Source organism: Limulus polyphemus, unplaced genomic scaffold (genome assembly GCF_000517525.1).
Source record: "Limulus polyphemus unplaced genomic scaffold, Limulus_polyphemus-2.1.2 Scaffold1012, whole genome shotgun sequence".
NCBI lineage: Eukaryota > Metazoa > Arthropoda > Merostomata > Xiphosura > Limulidae > Limulus > Limulus polyphemus.
Window position 1 is genome coordinate 298,118 of NW_013666622.1, and position 22,524 is coordinate 320,641.

A 22,524-nucleotide genomic window follows, 5' to 3' on the forward strand; every position below is an offset into this window, starting at 1 on the left:
TTTCAATAAAATGTTTGGCACAAATTTGCAAAATCTGCTTTAAAGGTCTAGATAATTATAAATGACATAAATTTAGAACTTAACATTAATACAAAACTATAGTTATACAGTGAATAATGTTTTAAAACCAGAACTTACCTGCTTCTGCAGATTGGTCCCATGAGAGGAAGCACATATGATAAACTTGGCAGTACATTGAGTTAGATTTGTAAAATTCAATTAAAATTACTAATCTTTCCAGAATATGTTAATTCTTTAAAAGAAACTCATTAAAAAATAAGTCCATTTTTTCTTGTACCACAGTACAGTTTTAGAGATTTGGGTCTTCTTAATTTTGTAGGTTGACACCCCTTCCTCACAAACAAAAATCATAGGTATCCTACTGATCACACACAATCTTTTGTACTGAACAAATATACATTAAAAAGAAAGTTGCATAAAATCAATTTTCCTAAGAATGTTGTGTGTATACATATAACAGCTATTTGTGTCAACCAAACACAATATCTTGTTACCATTGGATTTTTAGTTTGTAAATGGAACCATTAGGGTTTACAGACTCTCAGGTAAGGAAATTTATTTGGATAATTATCAAAATCGAGTTATTATGTGAAAGTGTTGTAAAATATCTTATCTGGTAAAGTATTGAGGAATTTTTCACCTATCAAAATGATTAAAACTGTGTTTGACAATAAATGTTTTCTCTTATCATTTATTTCATTTAATATCTACCTTTTCTCTGCTACAATTTATTGCTGTGAAGGCCTTTAATTCAGTAGTAAAACTGTTAGATGAACAAGGTCTGTGACATGTAAAAGTTTATTTGAAATGCTATATTTGTGCAGCATGGAGGCAATGCTGAAATGTAAGATGCATAAATCATTCTGAGTTAAAATTGATAATGAACTAAGTAAAAATGCATGTGAAGAAAGAACACTTTCAATAAGGTGTGACATGAGAATGTTGTAAAACCCATGGTAAATTCCTGGTGTTGGATCATTCATTGTACATATCAAAGTGTATCTACACATGTAAAACTTAAGATGCTAAAATTGAAAAATGAAATTCAAGTGATATTTATATGTAAATGTACACGTTTCCATTTTGTGTTTCCTGAATAGTTAGATAGATATCCTTTCACATATATGGTCACTTCCTATTGTTAGAGGGTAATCTTGTAGTTTGCAAACAAGAGGAATTAACATGATAAATTTATAGAACAACAGTATTTTGTGGTGTTTGATCATTTTATCACCTTGAAGAACATGCCACTTAATTCTGTCAAGACCAATGAGCACCTTTCAGGTGGTAAGTTTATGCCTACATATCAAATTTAAAATTTAGTAAAAGTAATAATTCTAATTCTGTTTGAATAATTTTTAACTCAAAAATATTTTTGAATTGATATTTTGTCAAAGTTGTAGCATTTGTGTACAGCTCTGAAGAGTCATGCCTGTAAGTAACATACTTATAACTTTTGTTTTATAATTTTTCTGTACATCTCAATGCATAGGTTTATATTTATTAAGATTTCTTGAAAGTATACTTATTCATGTTTTGTTTCTCAAGGAATTTTCCTTCTCTTTCACATATTATATTTGTAGAATCTCTTGTTTGACCCTTTTATGATCACACAGCAGGTGGTCTCAACAACTACTAATGAAGCCCAGTTCTGAAATGGCTACAAGCAAAGTTTCAATACAATTGGATAGAGCAGTTTATGTACTGTTTATCATTGTAGAGTCAATAAGGTGGTATGAAAAGTAACTTAGTTTTGTGGGAGAGTGATTGCAAATTAGTTCCTGCCGAGGAGAACAATAGAATCTAGTGGGAAGTTTAGTAGACGTAGAATCAAATCACATTTCTGTTTTTTTTTATAGTTTCTTTATATGTTCATTTCTTGCCTGAAAAAATTTGTATGTTAAATTATTCTAATTTAAAAGCAACAAAAACTTTCTTCTAAGCAATTTTATTTAGATTTAAATAGTACTTACTGTAGGTGACTTATATTCCAGTGACTTAAATACTTATTTATTGAATATTATTGTTAAGTTCATCGTATTCAAACAATGCGAGTAAGTAAAAACTTATAATTTTTTGGTAAGAAACTATATTAGATAGGAATTGATCTTGATGGGAAATATTGTTGCCTGACACCATTTCTAAAGGTCAGGTCCAAGGTCACCAGTAATATTTATTAATTTTTTGCTGTATTTTTTATTATTTGTAACTGGAAATAATGACTACTGCAGTTGTCAAAATAAATATGTTAATGAATACCAATCAAATTGAAACTGATTGGATATATAAAATGGATCTTTCTAATGAACATAATTTTAAGATAAAAGGAACTATTTTTAATGTTTTTTTATAACAGTGTTTAAAAACAAAGTCTTGGAAAAAATCACAACATTAAAGATAACAGTAAAACCAAGGTAATTTATATTAATTATTTAAAGCCAAAATTATGTGCTATTTAATTTGATGATGAGGAACCAACTTTAAGACAGTAAAGTTTAGAAATGGCTTGACAAAACCTTGTCAAAACATTGTGCATTTATTACTGTGTTAAACTTGTAATAAAGTGTTCATTATTACTCATGCAAGCAGTCACTAAACTTTATATACTATTCAGTAAATTTGTTCCAAGTTGCATGCAGTTTGGTTAAGTATTTACACAGAAGGAAAAATATTGAGATATCAGTGACACCCTTCTGGTCCAAAAAGGGTTAAAGTCCAATTTGAGTTTAAAGAAATATGGATGAATAATGTTTGTAAACATCTAGACAAAGATATTATTCCTTTTTTGGGAGGGAAGACTTTCAAGCCTAGTTTGGCTTTTTTTTCATCAAATACTAGAGCAAGACAATATTAAAAAAAAAAGGTGTTTATCTTGATAAATATTGAATTGCCTTGGTACTGCTTGCCAAGACATTTGATTTTTTGAATCTTTTATATTCTAATATTTTCCTTCTCAATTTTGATTGACTTTTGATTAACATAGGTTAAATATCCTGTAGAAAAATGCTGAAAGAATTTTATACACAGTACAGGCTTTTATAATTTATGTGGTGTTTGACCAGAGCTCACCTGGCTCCAAAATCCAATTCAGAAAGATATTTTATATTGTGAAATATGATATATAAAATCTTGAAATGAATGTAGATTAATAAAGAATGAGAACTTTTCTAATGGTGTATTTGTAATGTGCTTCATGATAATAATGATAAACTAGAAAGGAACATCTGTTTGTATGCTTGAAAAATTAAAGAAATTCAAAAATTAGAAGCAAGCTGAGCACCTGAGAATATATGATCAAGGCTGATAATTATAACAATAACAATCTTCCATAGTTGAATGTTGGTGATGAATGTAAGAAATAATTAGTGACTACTATGAAGTACTCGAATGTCAATAGTTAGTATGACATCTTATAGCATAAGTTTTATGCATTACTTTGAAGCTGTTGATCTATTTTTCCAGTGGAAATGAAATTCTGGCCAAAGTTGTCTTTTGTTTTCTGTTTACTGTATCTGTTTCTGCTTTTTTTGTTTTTTAAGTTTAACATTGTATATATATATATATATATATTGAATATTGATAAATTAAATTATATACTTATTAACAACGCCCCCTCATGAGCCAGTGGGGGACATTTTTGTTGAAAAAAAACTATCCAATCCAATTTTTCTTAATTTGAACTGAAATTTTTTGGACTTATTTATTGGCTGCGAAAAGTGATTTGAAGTGGTAAAGTGACTGAAATCTGTCGGTGCATCACGAGCTTAATGGCCTAGCACAAGAAGCATGGAAGTCTCCAAATGACATGCAGAGGTATTCAGGAACTGTTTAGAACCACCTTGGTAGATATTGTGCAGCAAGCCAAGTACAATATTATGCCTGTAGCTGTTTTCAAAGTGTTCCTGTCTGCTCATTCTACTGCTGACTATCGTGATGCTTTGATCTTCCCAACTGAATCGCAGGTGAAATCGTTCATATCTCGTTTGAAAGCTAATCATAAAGATATGATAGCAGAAGCATAAAAAGTTGGCAGTTGCTTGATTAATGATTCTGAGAATGTTGCTTTATTGATATATACTGAATTTACTCCCACTAGGTAGACCTTAGTACTAGCTAGTTTGGAGTCTTGAGGATGCTGTATTTCACTTAAAAATTTATCAATTAACATACAAAAACTTATCTTGAAAAAATTTGTAGAAAACCATGCACTCTGGGAGTTTCTGAATTGAACTTACTTTTAATATTCAAGAAACTGTAGTGTAAAGACACCCCTTGGCTCCTGAGGGACGTGTTAAATGAGAATTATTTTCTAACAAACATGTGTACCAGGTTAAATCTTATTCCTCTTTTATTTCAAACAAAAAAAAAGGAAAATAGTATTAATTGATATTGTGTTCTCAGTTGCTGTTGTAGTAGATTTTACAACCTGGAATCACTTTGTTTTATCTGGTAATGATTCAAATTAATAAAATGTTAGAGATATTGACACAATAATTCCTGAAAGTGTATTTCATTATTATTCAATCAATGTTTGCATTAATGGACTTTTTTTATGGGTAAATGCACAAATTGTAACATCAGGATGGAGAAAATTCCTTTATAATGCATTCCTGGGATGCAGACTAAAGGTGCAATCATGTTGCTTTTTTAATCCTGTTCATCATCATATAGTTTCATTAGAATTGAGATCTTTTTGACTGCATTTTGCTTTGAATTGACACTGCAACATCCATACTATTTCCTGTTACATTGTGAATGGGAATATTTTGTTCTTTTTATATAGAAATTACCAAGTGGCAAGTTGCCTTGTATGCTGTACCATCTATTTTCAAAATTGTGTACTATCTGACAAGGAATACCTCATGTCAGAGAAACATCTTGGGCAAACTAATATGATGTTCAAAATGTTAATACAGTTAGTTAAGTGATAAACTTAAATATTATGGTGATTTTGTGTGTTATGTGAACATATAATAGAATTAAATTTTCTCCAAGTAATTTGGGTCCCCTCAACTCAAAAAATAAGATAAACTTAAATATTATGGTGATTTTGTGTGTTATGTGAACATATAATAGAATTAAATTTTCTCCAAGTAAGTTGGGTCCCCTCAACTCAAAAAATAAGAGTGCCGCGGTTCAAACTTAGTTTGGGATTTTAAATAGTTGCACAAGAATATGATAACAAAAATAAGTTACTTCAGTTCAATACTTCTGGCTTTTCCTTACTTGATACATATTGTTTAAAGAAAAGTGCAATGAATTGTAAATGAAACACTGGACACAGTATGTCCTTACAAGTTTGCAATGTGTAATATAGTAGTATTGGATTACATGTAAATAATTGAAGTACTTGATCGAGGAACAGTAAAACAGTAAAATGTTTGTATACATAGTTTTATCACACAAAAATAGTTAATTCTGAAGTTTAGTAAGATGTAGATGTTTTTACATTAAGGCACATATTGACTTTGTAATTTTTATGGAAATTTATTTTGAAAAAATGTTTGATATTTGACAAAGATATTTTACATTTAACATTTAAATTGGAAGTAGTGCTTTGTAATTGTTTATCTTAAACATTAAAACACAGGATTGATTTCTGTAATAGTATTGAATTAATAAACAATAACTTTATCATTTTATTTATTCCCTGCATGATTTTTAAGTTCACTTGTTTTGTGGTTACTAGCCAACAGATACAGCAGAACATACTTTATTCAGGTAAAATTAGTGTTGTCCAAGAGGCTTAATAAGTGTTTCTGGTTATTGTTTAATACCATACTGCTTCATAAAGCAGTTACTCAGTGATAGCACAAAATAAAAAAGGGGATTTTGTGATAAATATATAAACTATTTTGCTTCATAAGATTACTAAAACATTTAAACAATGGAGAATTTAAAGGAAAAACAATAATTAAATATAAATTATATAAATATATATAAAAAATAAATATATAAAAATATATATTTATATTAGTTGCCTTTATTTATATATATTAATATTAATAAATATTTTAAAAATATATAATTAATTAATACCAAAACAATTTTTATTCCAGCAATTCTATCAGTTACCTCAACATATACCAAACATGCCAAGGTCTACCATTAACCAGATGAATGCTACACCCTTGACTGCTCACAGTCCAGCAACACAGTTTCAACATCAGCTTGGTCTTGTATACCAGCAGGGTCATTCTTTTCCTGGGCAAATCCCACCACAGACATCAGTGCTCTTGCAAGGAGGTGTACATCCATCTGTATGTTTCTTTTAATTTTTGAAAAAAAAAGGGTTCTAACTTTATATTATTTTATTACTGACATTTAAGGTGATTTAAGCTGGGTACAAAAAGGAAATGATACTTATGTTAATTTTAAGTCCAATAAACTTTTTACAAATGTTAAAGACCCTTATTATTTGGCTAATGGGTAGGTTCAATGTAGAATTGTAACCACACTAGTAAAAGAAAGTCATTAAAACAGCTCTTGCAGAAAAAATTTAGAACTGAATTTTTTTCCATATGATGGTGTTTAAAGTACTTCTCACTTTTTGCTGGAGTACATATGTTTATTTTTTTGATCCATTGAATATGAATGCTTAGAAATACATCTATGATTTTATCTGTAATTTTTTTAAAATTATTAAAGGGAGGTTTATACTCACATTAGGATTGCATAAAAGTATTATAATATGCACCAGAGTTTGATGAACATTTCTCTCTGATATGAAATTTTATTTTTTACAACAACAACAAAAAAAATTAACAAGAATAGGTCTTCTGAAATAGTGTTTCCTATTAGAAGTTGGGATGTAAACATCCATCTCCAAGTTTACATAAACAACCACTTCATTAGAAAGAAAAGCATTTTCTTGGAATATAAATTTTCTTTCATGTTTTTTTGCATAGAAATAAGACACGAGGTTGGATGGAAATTCATTCATATAGATTTTATTTTACAGAAAATAAGAAATCTAATCAACAAACCTTGCCAAATAATATGACTTACTAAAAGCCACAATGATCATCTCTCAAGTTTATTTAAAACATAATTTTTGTTAAAACAGTACTTCTACTACTTAGAAAAAGAATATCTTGCAAGTTTAAAATTTATCTTGCTTTATTCTTCTGCTTTTTTGTGTTTGGAAATGAGATGTAAAGCTGGTCATGTATTTATCTTATTTTATATCTGTTTGGTATTAAGTAAAATCAAAATGATTAAAGTAAACAGCAACTTTATCATATAATGCCATACTCTTTGTTCTTTAGAAGAGATAATACTATTTTAAACACTAAGGCCTGATATACAAATTTTGAACACCTTTACATGGAATGGTAAGTCAAATATCTCTAATTTGCAGCAGGTAAAGAGTTTGTAATGTTAGGAGTTTATTCCACTGAAGATTTTGGTGTTTTTTTAGTCACAGTGTCCTTGTCACTGCTGGCATGTAATCATAAACTGAGAACTGATAACAAACGTTTTGGGTACCACATAAGTAATGAATATTTTGAGAACTGAAAATATTTTAGTCTAAATAAAATTTTGTACACCTATTTGCTTTAACAATGAAGCTGAGGCAACTGCACCAATTCTGAGTCCACATGAGATCTGTAATAATTGGACTAAAATATAGGGATCTGTAGGTGGAATCTTTGCTGTGGCTTTTTCTGTACATGCAATGGTCATAATGTTTTTCTGTCTTCACTAAAGTAATCATTAACTGCTCTGTCCATGGCTGACCATGTCTTCCTACAATTCTGTGAACATACCCAGTCTGTAGATAGGTATGCTTTTCTATAGTCACTGAGAATTTGAATCAGCACTAATGCAATTGGCATCTTGTCATGATCACATCCACATCACTAGTGACATGTTGAGCATTTTTCTACTTTACACTTCCAAGTTAGGTTTGAATCTGATGCTTTTAATATCTGTCCTCCAAAATATTTGCATTCTTCACAGAAAATCTGCTGGATGTGCTACAATTCCCGATGATTTCTGGCTTTGCAAGAATCTCTGAAGATATAGTATTACAATAACACCATGACCTCAGGTGAAGTTTGGTAAATATTTCTCTATCTGTGAAAAAAGAAAATTGTTTTATCTAGACCAGATCTTTTTTGGTTTGTAGTTAGTGGATTCCTTGTTTGACAGCGCATGTTACATAAAATTTTCAAGAGTTAAAAAAATACCAAATCTATGCATCCCGGGGGTTAAATATTATAAGTGGTCTGGTTGACTCAGAGATTCATCATTAATATATTAAAATTCATGAAGTAGACAGTCATATTTTGTCTTCCATTAGGATACCCTAAAATATATTAATGTCTCTTTTAACTGGATTTTTGTTTGTCTTTCATATCTGGACATAGTACATTTAAAGATTGATAAAGTCAGTGACAACTTTTATCTTGTTTGAACCAACCATAATATGCTATAGTGCTTAAAAAGACCTAATTTTATTGGTAGAATTTTTTAGTCTAGTTATACAGGTTTTGTTGATGTATTTTCTATAAAATAAAAATTTCATGATAAAAATGTGATTTGAATAGAAATGTTGAACAGAAAGTATTAAGATAGAGCTGTTATTATTATTCAGAAGTTAATAATGAATGTCAGTGTTTGGAATTTGAACATGTAAATCATACATAAACAAAAGTTGAATATGCTATGTTTAAGCAGCATTGGGATCATATTGTATAATGTCAGCCCATGTTGCCATGTTCGGCCATGCTTTATCTGACAATAGCCTTGCATTATAGTTTCCATTGCACAGAATTCCTGCAGTCCTGGAAATCCTTGAAAGTTATTAAATTTTTGAACATCATTTCCAGGCTTGGAACTATTATGGAAAATTTTGAAAGGTTTTAGAAATGTTTTGAAATTTAAACAACAAGCTGATTCAAAAGTTTTAATGAAATTTAAAGATAATTAAGCAGTTTGAAAACATCAGTTATCAATTGAACAGACTATTTTTCCAAGTGTATATTACTGTCTGACAGTACCTGATCACCATATTTTAACCATTGATACCATGATTTAATCAGTTAAGTAACAGGGTTTTTAAAACTCTGTTAAACATTGCAAGTTTGGCTGTATGATAATAAAAATACTTATGTTTGTTACAATTTTGCCAAGTGCATTATACTCTATATGGCTTTTAGGCATATATACATAGGTTAGATTTTAAATCATTCCTACAAATCAGACATTAACATGACTAATGTTAGAATCTAACATATCTAATGTTAGTACCTAGGCCTAATGTGTTAATTAGATCGAGATCTGGATCTACATCATTGTTGCTAGTTCCACTTAAAAAACATGGAATTGGGCTTGTCCTTTCTTGTAGTCATGTTTTTGTTATATTTTAGGTTTGTTTTTAGTCCTGATCGGTTATGAGGAAAATTGAACACATGACAAAAAGTGCATGGTCAATTAAATATCTAATCAGCTAAGCAAAACCTAAACACACAATAACAAGTGACTGAATTAAAGTTCTTTAATGTTCATGTGACCAGAAATGAAGCATGGGGAAAATTGGGCATGTTTTGGGTTTATTTTCAAAGTCTGGGTTGCTTATTTCCTGAACAAAGTTTCACAACCCTGATTTACATTATAGCAATGTGTAAATTGTTAAATTGATACAATTATAAGCACCTAATTAAGTCTGCACAGGTAGATATAAATCTAACATTTAGTGCTAAAGGCCTGATCGGCTAATTTTAGATGTAGACCTAATTGTTTATGCATTTGATGTAAGAAGCAGTTCGAGTTATACATGTAACAGTTAGGTCTAGAAGATCTAGGTAGAGATTTAACATTAAATCAAGTATTCCAAAATTAAACAGAAAATGTATTCAATATTTCAATTTTAGATATAAAGGTCTATTAGTGCAACTTATTTTCAGTGAAATCAGTCAATTTTCCTTCAAGCTATCTTGTGTCTGTAGGCATATTTTTAAATAACAAAAGTGAAGAAATTTTACTTGGATTTGAAATCTTCACTCAATTGTATTTACAGGATTCAGGTATAGAACTAATAATAAAGTGTACCCTTTTCATTAAATCTTTATTGCAGCTTGCATGCACATATTGGCATTTGTTAGCTCTAGGCCTAGGTCTAATTTCTGATAATTTTACATCTCATTATGCTTGTTTATACGTATGCCAGTTATGTAAAGGAAATGATAAATCTGCATCCAACATTTGTTGAAGTAATATAATATGTTATAAATCACATCAATAAATTTTCATTTAATCTCTCAGTAGGTAGACAGCATAACTAAAATCGTCTATAAATTTATGAGATGTCGAAAATATACCAGCACCTTTGTTTATTGCCAAACCAGGTTTTTGTGCACTAGTGCAAGAGTGGCAAACACATCATGTTATGTAAACAGTAACTGTATAAATCTATTTACTTGTGTTTGCATCACTTCATTAAGACCTGCAATTAGCAAAAACCTTCCAAAATAATGCAAGGCCTAACATTTATTGAACATCCAGTGTTGCCAAACCAAATGTAAGCCATCATATACAGCATCAGTTTAAAGGCAGTTTTACTCATGCTGGGCCTAGATCTATTTGTTTGTAGCAAGGTATTCTCTATGTAATTCCAGGAATCCTGCTAAAAAAAGGTTTCACATATTGGAACTATGATAATAAAATTGTAATGATGCATACTAATATGTGTATATTATAATAAAAATAAAGACTTTGTGTGAATAAATAACAATACTTAAAATAAATCTCATTAGAAACCTTATGATAAATATTATGTAATAAATTCTACCAAATTAAAAAAAATTAGCAGCATTACATTGTAATTTAATACACTTGAATGTTTAATATGATGTTAAAAGACCAATATAAATTAATCAAATGAACATTTTGTGTATTGTGAATTTAATTTCTATTTTTATTCCCCTGTAGGTTTTAAAAATGCTGGGCCAGTGTCTTTTTAAAACAAGCTTGTTTTTAAATCAAAACTATCAGGAATGGTTATAAAGTGATTCACACCCTAGAAAAGTAAGATGTAAATCATGCTGAAGTTCTTTGACATGAGCAACATGGCAGAAGCAGCTTTTTGCAGTTATATGACAAGCAAGAAACACACATAAAACATGAAGACATTGAAAGCAATGTCAAGTAATAATGTTACAATCTGCACGTTCTTCACCGTGACTGCCACCGGTTCAATTTCAGTATCTAGTCATTTGTTTCTTTCAGTACGATACCTTATTTGATTCAAGTATTATCTTTTTCCGATTTTGTGCTGCCCTCTATATGTGCACTTTTTTGCTCACCACTAGCCTTGAGGCTCCCACCTAAACTCGCGTTTCCATGTGCTATTGTTGTGCTGTAGCATACAAATGAGTATGTGACAACCCTCCATCAATAGGAGTGTATTACACCCTCCTAGAGCAGCTGACTCCCTCTATACTTATTGTTCAGTCATCAATTCTCGATATGGCACTTGTGTGTGATGACTTTTTTTTCTTTTTTTTTTGTTCATGAACTTTTCAGATATGGCCATTTTTTTTTAGTGAAAGTGTCTACAAAGACATTACCTGTTTAGGAAATATTTATTGTTGGATTTTCATTTTCCAACATTTTCTGTACCTTCAGAATTTGTGGCCTTTTATTTCTACATTATTATTTCACAAGTGTTATTAATTTACACTTTGTCTAGTTGGGACAACTATTGCTGCTCAAACTAGACTTACAACTGAAATGGCATCAGGTTTCTCTTTGTCTGTTGGGAAAGTGATGGCTTTTATATGGCAGGTGGGAGAGTCATTCATGCAGCCTGGACGTTTTTTTGAATCTGAAATGCCAGTTTTTTCCCACCTCCCTTTGACATAAAGATTTTTCACAAAATGTCATATGTACTTTTACATAAGTGAATCATTTTCATTGAAATCGGGTCACATTTTATTATGTTTAAAATGTTGACAACCACTGGCTATAGATTCCTCTAGACCAATCACGACGTGAGAGTCTTATCAATCATTCTAGAACCCACAAGAAACACTGCTAGTATATAAATGAACAACAGGCCACATGACGTATCATTTTTGGGTAGTATTTGTTTGTATGTGCACTTTGACATTATTTTTTTTCTTTTCAATATTATTTATTCTTTGCTATGGCAGCAAGAGGATGTGTAAATGACCCAAACATATTCTGTTATATTTGTGGTAAATTTGTTGTAAAGAAACAAAGGCAAACATTACAGAATTTGTCAAAAAAGGGCATTATGCATATTTTGGAATAAAACATGGGGACAAAGACAAAACATGGGGTCTGCACAAAGTTTGCACCATTTGTGTTGAAGAGTTGAGACAATGGACTAAAGATAAGAAAAAGTTTTTGCCTTTTGGAATTCCGTTGGTCTGGTGTGAGCTTAGAAATCCCGGAGATGACTACTATTTTTTCTCATGTAACGTGCAAGGCTACAACACTTGAAATGAAAAGGAAATTTCTTATCTGAACCTTGAATCTGCTATAAGATCTGTTGCTCATGGACCTGATGTACCTGTACCTACTCCACCAGACATTCTTGATACAGTTTCATCTGATTTTGAATTTGATGTCAATAGAAATGATGATTGGGATTGGGATTGTTTTCAACTTGAAACATCTGGTGAACCACAACTTTTCACACAAGGTGAACTTAATGATTTGCTGTGAGATTTGGGCTTTCCAAAGAGTTCTTCAGAGATTTTGGGGTCCAGACTTCGAGCTAAGAACTTACTTTCTCCAGGGACATCATTTTACTGGTACAGAAATCATGAGAAAGAGTTTATATCCTACTTTTCACAAGAAGGTTCACTGGTTTATTGCAACAATATTGCTGAATTAATGCCAGTGCTAGGAGCTGCAGTCTATGAACCAAGTGAGTGGCGATTGTTCATTGATTCCTCCAAAAGAAGTCTAAAAGGTGTTCTTCTCCTTCACAATGGTAGCATATATGCATCTGTTCCTATTCCTCATTCAGTTCACTTGAAGAAAACGTACAAAAATCTTGAACTTTTTGTGTGAATGGGACAGCAGAGCATGAAATCAGCACTGGATAAAGAAGCAATGTTTACGCAGAGTCAGCCTGATACCAGGATTAAAAACTTTGTAACATGAAAATTTAGTTGAAAGAAAGAAAGTTCTATTACCTCCACTTCACATAAAACTGGGCTTGATGAAGCAGTTTGTAAAGGCCTTAAACAAAGATGACGATATTTCAAGTATCTTGAGTGGTCAATTCCCAGCTCTTTCAGAAGTGAAAATTAAAGTAGGGCTTTTTTGTTAGGCCTCAGTTTAGGATATTGATTTCGGATGAACAGTTCAAAAGGACAATGAGGAAAGTTGAAAAAGGAGCGTGGATTGCCTGTGCTGTCAGCGAAGAACAAGGGGAAAGGTTTCATCAAGACATCAGGGAAATGGAGAGGAGGTATTGGGGAAGGTGGAACATCAGCATGATGGCTAATTATTGCTGGTTATTGAAATGAGAAGCTCCAGACGCAGTACATAAGAGAAAAATCACAACACACAGATTTGAGACTAAAAGACATAGATTTCACACAAAAAAATCAGGATGAATGATGGTGCATATTCATTTGATATCACTGTTTTTCCCTTTTCTTCAGTTTGTTTGTATTTTTGTTAACAAACACAATAAAAAATTTTCATTGTAGTAAATGAAATAAAAATTTGATCTAAGTAAGAGATTTTTTTCTTGATTTGTAAAAAATCTTTACGTGATAGATAAAAATGAATATTATTTTCAAAATCTGCATAGCTGAATTATGAGAAATTCATTACTAAAACCAAAACAACTTTTATGAACATTGAATTTGCAGGCCTGTGTTATCATCCAATTGCTTTGATTAAGTGTGTGTAAGGTTTTGGAAAAGATTGTTAATGCTTGTCTAGTTTGGTTCCTTGAATCAAACAACCTCTTCTTGCCCACACAATGAGGGTTCCATCGTCAGTGCTCCACCATGGACCACCTGATTCCACTTGAAACCTTGATCAGAGAAGCCTTTCATCAAGAGAGAACATCTTGTGTCCATTTTTTTCGATCTTGAGAAGACTTATAACACTAAATGGAGGTTTGGCATTTTGTGGGACCTCCACTCCTTTTACCCATTTTTATTCATAAGTTTTTACTTGACAGAAATGAATAAAAACCCTATAACCCAACCACTTTTGAAAGGTGGACCTTTCTTCTGCAGGAATGGTGGTGTAATCTAATGAGTGATTTATATAAAGGGAGTTTAGTGACAACATGAAGGTCATCTGGTCTTCCAGGAAATGTTTAGTCTATTTCTCTATGTACTGTTGTAAGCATCTCATTTCCAGTACAGTGTAGCTGATGGAAAGAGTGTAAATGAAAAGGTGTTAGGGATATTTTACTTTAGAAATGGATAAATATATGTATATTTAAAACTATACATAAGTGTTTGAGTAAAATAAAGGTGACACCTAGAGACTGATTGAAAAAGATATGTTATGCTAATCAATTTATAAAAACAGGTATGGACAATTATCTTAAATAAATAATAAGTTAGGGAAATTCAGTGTTCACATTACATGAAAAAAATATGCAAAGAATAAAAATGATTTTTCTGACAGAGATGAAACCATTGAACGGAGATCACTGATTCCAGGATCTAGATTAATTCTGAAAGGTTGAACAGTGTTTAGAGTAGCAATACAATAAGGTTTTTACTTAACAGGTGATTCCTAGTCTGTGTGGGTTTGACCCTTTCCTGTTCTTTCACATAGGAACTTCCTCATCTTATGTCAGTCATCAAACATGAGGTTTATTGAGCAGCAGCTTCGGACTGCCCTCACTTGCTTATTGCAGTGGACCATAGCAAACAGTTTCACCTTCTCCTCGTCTAAAACTGTTTGCATGCACTTTTACCACAAGTGAGGTTTGCATCCTGATCCTGAACTCTGTCTTGGTAGAGATGTTCTTCCCATGGTGGCTAAGACAAAGTTCTTGGGACTTATATTTGACCACAAGCTGACTTTTATTCCTCATATTAAGTAGCTTTGTATTAAGTGCACAGGGGCACTGAACATCCTCTCTTCCACCTCTTGGGGAGCTGATTGATGTTCTATGCTCAAGATCCTTCTTGTTCTCACTCGATCCAATCTGGGCTATGGACTTCCCAATTTATAAAACATTTTTACTTGATAGAAAAAATCAATATATTATTTTCTATATCTGCATAGCAAATTATGGAAAATCTGTTATTACAACCAAAACAACTTTTATGATGTTTAAATTTGCAAGCCTGTGTAATTCAATTACATTTGAACACTGCTAGATTAGTAATAAAATTATTACTGCCTTTTCAGTATATGAAGCATTATTTATCAATATTTGTATAAAATGTACATTGGAAAACATGTACATCCAGTTGCACTTACTTGTGTAACCCACATGAAATGATTCTTGAATTTCTAAAAATGGTGATGGAAAAGTCATGAAATTTCATTTTTGCATGGGTGAAGGAACCCCGTAGTAGAAGGTTCTGTCATAAGGTTATAATGGCTAAAGTGCAATTCTCTTCCCTGGTACTTTCCATTAAGTGTAGGAGGATGACAGTTTCACATGGAGTAGCTAGCTCAAGGTTATGTGGTTGATGTCACTGATTGGATGTACTTAAGTATTGTGTACAATTGTGCTGTATACCTGATGATGCCACGTTCACAGTGGTGAAACGTTGTTTTTAAATGATGCATTTTTATCTATCCCATTTTAGCTGTTTTTGAATTTTAAATTTTATAGTGTGGGATACCTCCAACATTTATATAGTATCAATACCTGTTTTATTCTACAACTGCTTGAGGTATGTTTTGGTTGAGCAGGAAGTATGACTGGAAGCTTTATCTTAGTGAATGGACACCCTGTTAGCCTTGTTTTCAGATTATGTTCATTCTTGATTATGTTCTGCACTGTTGCCTGGGTCAGATGGAGTGTTTTTGCCACTGACATTTGTGTTCACAGATTCTCACCTGTTGCAAAATGCTGTAATTTCCTTACCATGTTTGTGGTGAGGCTCATTGTAGATGTTTCTCTTAATAGTCCTTGTGTCCCAAATTGATTCATGTTCTTTGTTGCCCAATTCCATTAACCCTATTGGCCCAGGGGATTTTTTACTGTGCATGACACAAGGTTTTAGTGTCTTGCACTCAAAATTTTATTAAACTGCTTTTTTATTATGTTATACCAATTAGAATAGCATAAAATCCTAGCTAATAATTCATATTTTAATTGTATACAAGTTTTAAGTTCTTAATTCTATAATGCAATATTAAAATCAATCCTGAATTTCCACTAGTGTGACCCACATGACACATTTTCTCTTAGCATGTCATCATCCCTATTTTATCCACCACCCCTCGTAAAAGTATGAAATTAAACATAAATTGCTCTCTGTAAAATTGTCATTGCTCAAACAAACCATAATTTTTTATAGTCTTCAATTTTGTTTGGTTACAGAGCTATCGATTAGAAAATCAGATCACTCCTGCCACACCCACTTGTCACATCCTCTCTTTTGGAATTCGTTGATAGTTCTCTCTGATGTTTCATTATATATTACCTATAACCAATAGAAAGTCAAGGTTTTCATCTACCAAATGACGTATTGTATAACGTTATGTTCTGAACACTTAAAAGTCAATTTCATTCAGAGTAGTAACGTCGTTCCCGTGGGAAAGTTAATGACTAGCTTGGATGAACTTTTAACGGCTCTTGTTGCATAGTTAGAAAGCCAGAAAAATTTTGAGAGGTAAGGGAATTTGTCTATTTTTTGCATGTTATTAGTCTGTATTCTTTGGTGCATTATATAATTAAATAAAAATTATTAAGTGCATTATTAGAATTACTATAAAAAATCAGGCTTAACTATACTCGACAATCGAGGGCAAGAAAAAAGAAGATTGGGTAAGTACTTTATTTCTTGATTTTCATATTTATTCTTTATTTACTATTATCAAAGTAACTAAAATCTAAAAATATGGACATTTTTAAGTTATTTAAGACTAGATTAGGTATAATAAGTAATAATAATAATATAACTAAAATGGTTCACAAGGCATGCACACAAGCAGCTCGTGGGTAATGTAATTCGATAGCGTAACATGACCTGCACATATTCCAAGTGATTTACAACTTTTTATGGCTTGGATAGTAGTTGGACATGGTTCAAAGGGCAATAAAACAATAAAATTTAATTATAAATAGATGTATAATGCTATAAAATTATAGCTACTTAGGATAAACGAATGTAGTTTCAAGTTACAATTTGAAGCCATTCTACAAAGAAAAAAAGGTTAATTTCGATTTTTTTTTGGTGGTTATAAGGTTGGTTAAATTGATCAATCCCATTTTGAGATAGGGTAGAGAAAATAACAGATAAACTTTAAAATTTTACTGAAGAAAAACATTTAAAATGCATTTAGAAGCTTTTAGGGATTACACAAAGGAAATTTGAGATTTTTAAGATGAGGAAAAGTATTTTTAATTTAAACATAAAAATTATTTTGCACACGGACTATTCAGAAGAAATACTCAATATATTCATGGACAAATATTTATTTTATTTTATTAAAAATACTTCAAAAAAGAATATGATTTTTTGTATGTGAAAGACTTGTAATGTTGACTGAAAGACTGCCAAATTTCATAAAGATATACGCACTATATTGAGCTTTATAAGTATTAAATTTATAAAGACTTTAAACAAGTACAAAGAGGTCACATTGTTGGTCAAATGGATCAAGCCCATTTCTCATTTTGGAAAATCTAAATCCCCAATCTGAACAAATCTTTATGATCTGAGTGTATAAATATGCTGCATTGGAAAGGTCTGTTACATACCTTTCCCCAAAGCAGTCACTTTTCAGTGGCATCAAACTACTATGAAATGCCAAACGAGTCAAAATATAGTTCTGATCTTCACTCCACCACTATTTTAAATCAACTGTTTTCATATGACTTGCTGATTTTTGCACTACTCAACCATCTGAATATTAAATCTGTTTTCCTTAATGAAATACCCATATCCATTGAGTTGAATACTAGGTTAAAATCCCAGGTGTTATACCATAAGTCGATGACCTGTTATCTCAATACTAATTGTCTTGAAGTATGTAGAAAAGAATTACTTTAGTGTTACCAGGAGCCTTTTAATGACATGTGGCTCTATTGATTCTCAATGTTCTGATTTTCCTACCTTCACATAGTACTTCATTTTCTAACCTTTAGTGTTGATCAAGTGGATTCCACTTTCATCTTATTATGCTAGATTAGGTCAATATCCTCCCATTAGAGTTGTGCTGTAATTGATAAAGGGGCTTCTCTTTCAAGCTTGTCAGCTTTTTTATTTAGATTTACACCTGCATTACTTGGCACACAGATCCAGGTGGTGCTTTTAACATATAGTTGCTCTATTTTCTGTCATCCATCTGTGGATTAAACACTTTAATTTTTATGTGGTACAGCCTGTGTGTCAGTCACAATATTATGTTGGTAGCTCTGACTTTGGTGTAGGAACCATCTGTGACTGTTGGCAGGTGACTGTTTTACAATAGGTGCTGCTAGGCCTTTTCTGCTTCATCTTCTACCAAGTCTCTACATTTTGTATATAGGCTGATTTCCACAGATTTCAGTGTTTTTTAAGCTTATTCTACATATGGACACATAAGATCTTGTGATGACAAATTTTCTCAGTGGTAGTTAAATAGCACCAGTCTACCCATGACACCTTTTAGGCTATCCCCTGCTTGGTAGGTGTCTGTAGACATTGTTAATTGTTGAAAGTAGAAGGTTGTGTGAAAGATAAACCCTTGGAAGTTTTTGTCATTTAAGTCTTGGATTAATTATTTTTTAAACATACATTATTTTCAGGTTATTTTGAGAATACTGTATTTATTTAAAGTAATTGAATATGCTTAGTTTGTATGTTTTATAACCATTTAGGAATTCTAGCTTATTCCTAATAAGTGATTATACAAGTACCATGCAAGGCTTGAAATTAGCGAGGGCCTGGGAGCCAATGGTCCCCTAAAAATGCCAGCAGGCCCATAAAAAGTGTCTGCTAGGTAGCCTGTGTGGCCCCTTAGAATCAAAAGATAAATTAAAAGTTTGACTCCACATAAATTGATCTAAGTGTTTCATAACTGAGCAGAACTTATGACAAACCATGAATGGGTCTTCCTAAATTTATGAACACCTGTCAGTCATATACAGTCCACAAATGTCATTACTATGAATGCCCATGTGTTCAAAGTAAATGCACTTTCATCAATAAGATTGCTATCACTTTGTCCAATATACAAACTTTTTGTATCAGTGTAATGGAATTGACATATAAAATTTGAGATATAGATTATTATTTGAATTTTTATAAAGATGATTACTGTTTTCAATCAGAATGCTACTTTTTAGATTTTTTATATATGACACCAAGCTAACAACAGGCAAGTAAAAATTGCAAACTTGTAAGTTGTTTGGAGAATCTATCTTACTGCATGTACATTGTTTGTACATGTTAAAGCAAACTCTTTCAAATCCAGCTTTGGAGACTGCACTAGCCAAAAAACAAAATAAAACATAATATTACTGTTTTACCAATCATATCACAATCGGAAATCACTGATTGCTGATAATTATAAAGCACAATCAGTCCGATTACATTTGCCAATGTCATTGAGTAGTATTGTTGACAGTTTAACCTTGAAAATTGTAACAATTATAGAGATTGTACTTTGTTGCTTCATTAAATTTGAAATGGTTGAAGTTATCAATAAGTGTACCATGCAAAAAAAAAAAAAATCACAATATATTTTCTGCTTTTTATTTGAACAAGTGAAAATAAAAATGAGGACTGCCCTTGTGGCTAGTACATTATCGATACATAACGTTATGTGACCATTATGAGAGGCAAACAAGATGTTGAGGTTCATTGCATAAATTAATCATTCACTTCAGCCATAAGGTTCGAAGACTTTTGCTATCACTCTATACATTTTGAACTAAACCACTCTCTAAAACAAATGAAGTATTCCAATCAAAGGTCAAATAAAGTGACAGCATTTGAAAGTTTTCATTTGTAAAGAGAAAAATCTTCTAACAGTTTGCCAAAAGATTTTTTTTTAAATTGGTCTTATTAAAAAATGCTCCTAATTGTCTCTTTATTGCGTACGTAATGATCACCTTTCCAACCTTAAAAAAAGACAACTTTAAATGCATTGTGATAAAGAAGACCCAGATCATGCTGGTGGAATTATTTAAAATTTATCACCTTCTGGTTTGAAACACGTTTCATCAAATGTGTTTCAAATCTCAGCACTTACACTGTGTCACTTTTGTCGTGTCTAAAATTACAAAATATTAACTTTTTCTGTTGATTAAGATGTGTGTACTCCCTTGTTAGCTACAGGTGCAACGGGCACTTGGGCTATGACAATTGTCCACCTTCATGATTCTTGTTTTTCAACCATTTGCTTCCTACTCGAGAAATCCAAAATACCTAGTTTTTCTCATTCAGAAGCAATCCAACCAATCAGCAATCACATTTGTCGAGCCACAACTAACTTTAAGGTAACTTCTTGGAGCTATGCATATTCATAAATGACAGGACTGTCAAATGATGAAATGGAATGTTCCATACCTGTACAAGAGGTTAGTTATTTTGTAAATATTTTTATATACCTGTTTACTACTTTCAACTTATAGTGACATGAGAAATTCAAACAGTTGACAACCCCCCCCCCCTATTAGAAAGTAATGGGTCATTCCAAATTTCCAATCACTCTTTTATCATGCTCTCTTTTGCGACCTGTCCAAACAATGAGCTAATACACAGTGATTTAAGAAAAAATGTTAAAAAATAAGGACCTATTATTTTTTTTAGTTTTAGCAAGGGTCTGTTTTGTAACTTTTTCATTTTGGTGTGATATAAAACTGTTATTGACTTATTTCTTAAAACAAAAGTGGACACATGCACTAAATATACTTTTTAGTAAGAGACCTAATTGTAATGAAACTTTCTTAGGAACTTCCCCTTATGATGTAGAAAAATCATGCAAAGTTTCATCTAAATCAGACTTAAACTGTGGGAGGAGTTTTGCGGACAGACGGATATTAGTGTTCTGAAATAAAATGGTTTTAGCTTGCGTTTTTTTTCATGAAATACAAGTTCCAAACAAAATAAGTTGAGAAATATTGATATCTTTAGTTTCCTTTCAATTAATGCAATATCCACTATATAATTCAGTGATTTTTCTGATAACCTCTACAATGAGCTATAGGATTGGCCCCAAGATCTACTTACTTTTGGGGCCTGGCTGGCTCTCTAAAAAACGTTAAGCGTGAGCCCTGCCATGGTTTTAATAGTCTACAAGGCTTAATATCTTTTAGACCTTTATAATCCAGACTGAGTACTGTTTAATTCAGATAATTTAGGTTTATCTTTTTTGTAAATTTTATTTTAATTAGTTAAGTATTTAGAAAATATCCAAAATGAGCATTCTGTCTTCAACATTAGGACTTAGACTGTTAAAAGCTTATTGGCTTATTGTTATCATTCAGAATTCAAAATTTTTGAACATGCTTGGTAGAAGGTTACTGTGTTAATTCTCTCAGCCCCTTATGAATGACTACTAAAATTTTAACTTGCAGTTATTAACCTCAGAATAATCGATTAACATAATGAGTACTTTAAGATTTAAAACTGGGAATATTCTACAGTTGAATTCAGAAATTTAGACTTGTAATCTTTTTAATGCTGTTTAAGCCTAAGGCTGAAAGTATAATTTCTTGTGAATTACAGGGCACTTGGCTGTCATTGTATTACTGGCTTTTCAAAAGTGAAAGTACTAAAGGTTTGAATATGAGAAAATTAAGGAACATTAGAATGTTGTAGCATATTTATTTTATTTATTATCAATTAATTTTATCATTACCAACCTAGGGCAGTTAATCAGCAACAATACATGGGGTTGTTACAGATAAGTATTTTACTTATTTATTTAATTAAATCCAAAGAAAGTAATTCATGAAATTTTTAACAGGTTAAGGTAATTTTAGGTTTTTATGCTTATTATTACTCTGTATACAGCTAGGACTTAAATGGAAACATTAAGCCCAGCAATGCAAATATGTACTCACTTTTGTGAGAGTTAATTTAACAATGGAACAACAGAACTTTTTTCAATTTTCATACTTATGCATGACATGGATATTATTATTATTACTATATCATCTAATTTATAATATACAGCATATAGTATTTCATATGTATTGAAAATATATAATTTATCTATAATATATCTAATGGATAACTTAGCATGATGATTAGAAAAGGCAGAAATGTTCAATAAATGTTATGACACCAATGTTTCCATGTGTTCAGTAGCTTTATGTGTATAATATTGTTACGTCTCCGTTTGTTAATTGACTTTCCGTAACTTCGTTCCGAT

General features: G+C 31.4%; 1 protein-coding gene across 1 annotated transcript in view; it reads left to right on the plus strand.

Annotated features, from left to right (window-relative positions):
* LOC106461692 overlaps nt 1-22,524 on the plus strand; it is a gene marked incomplete at its 3' end in the record, with an annotated part of 86,452 nt that overhangs the window by 28,431 nt on the left and 35,497 nt on the right. The window contains exon 5 of the mRNA XM_013921540.2: nt 6,081-6,281. Coding sequence (XP_013776994.1) covers nt 6,081-6,281 — 201 coding nt within the window. The remainder of the gene's footprint in view (nt 1-6,080; nt 6,282-22,524) is intronic.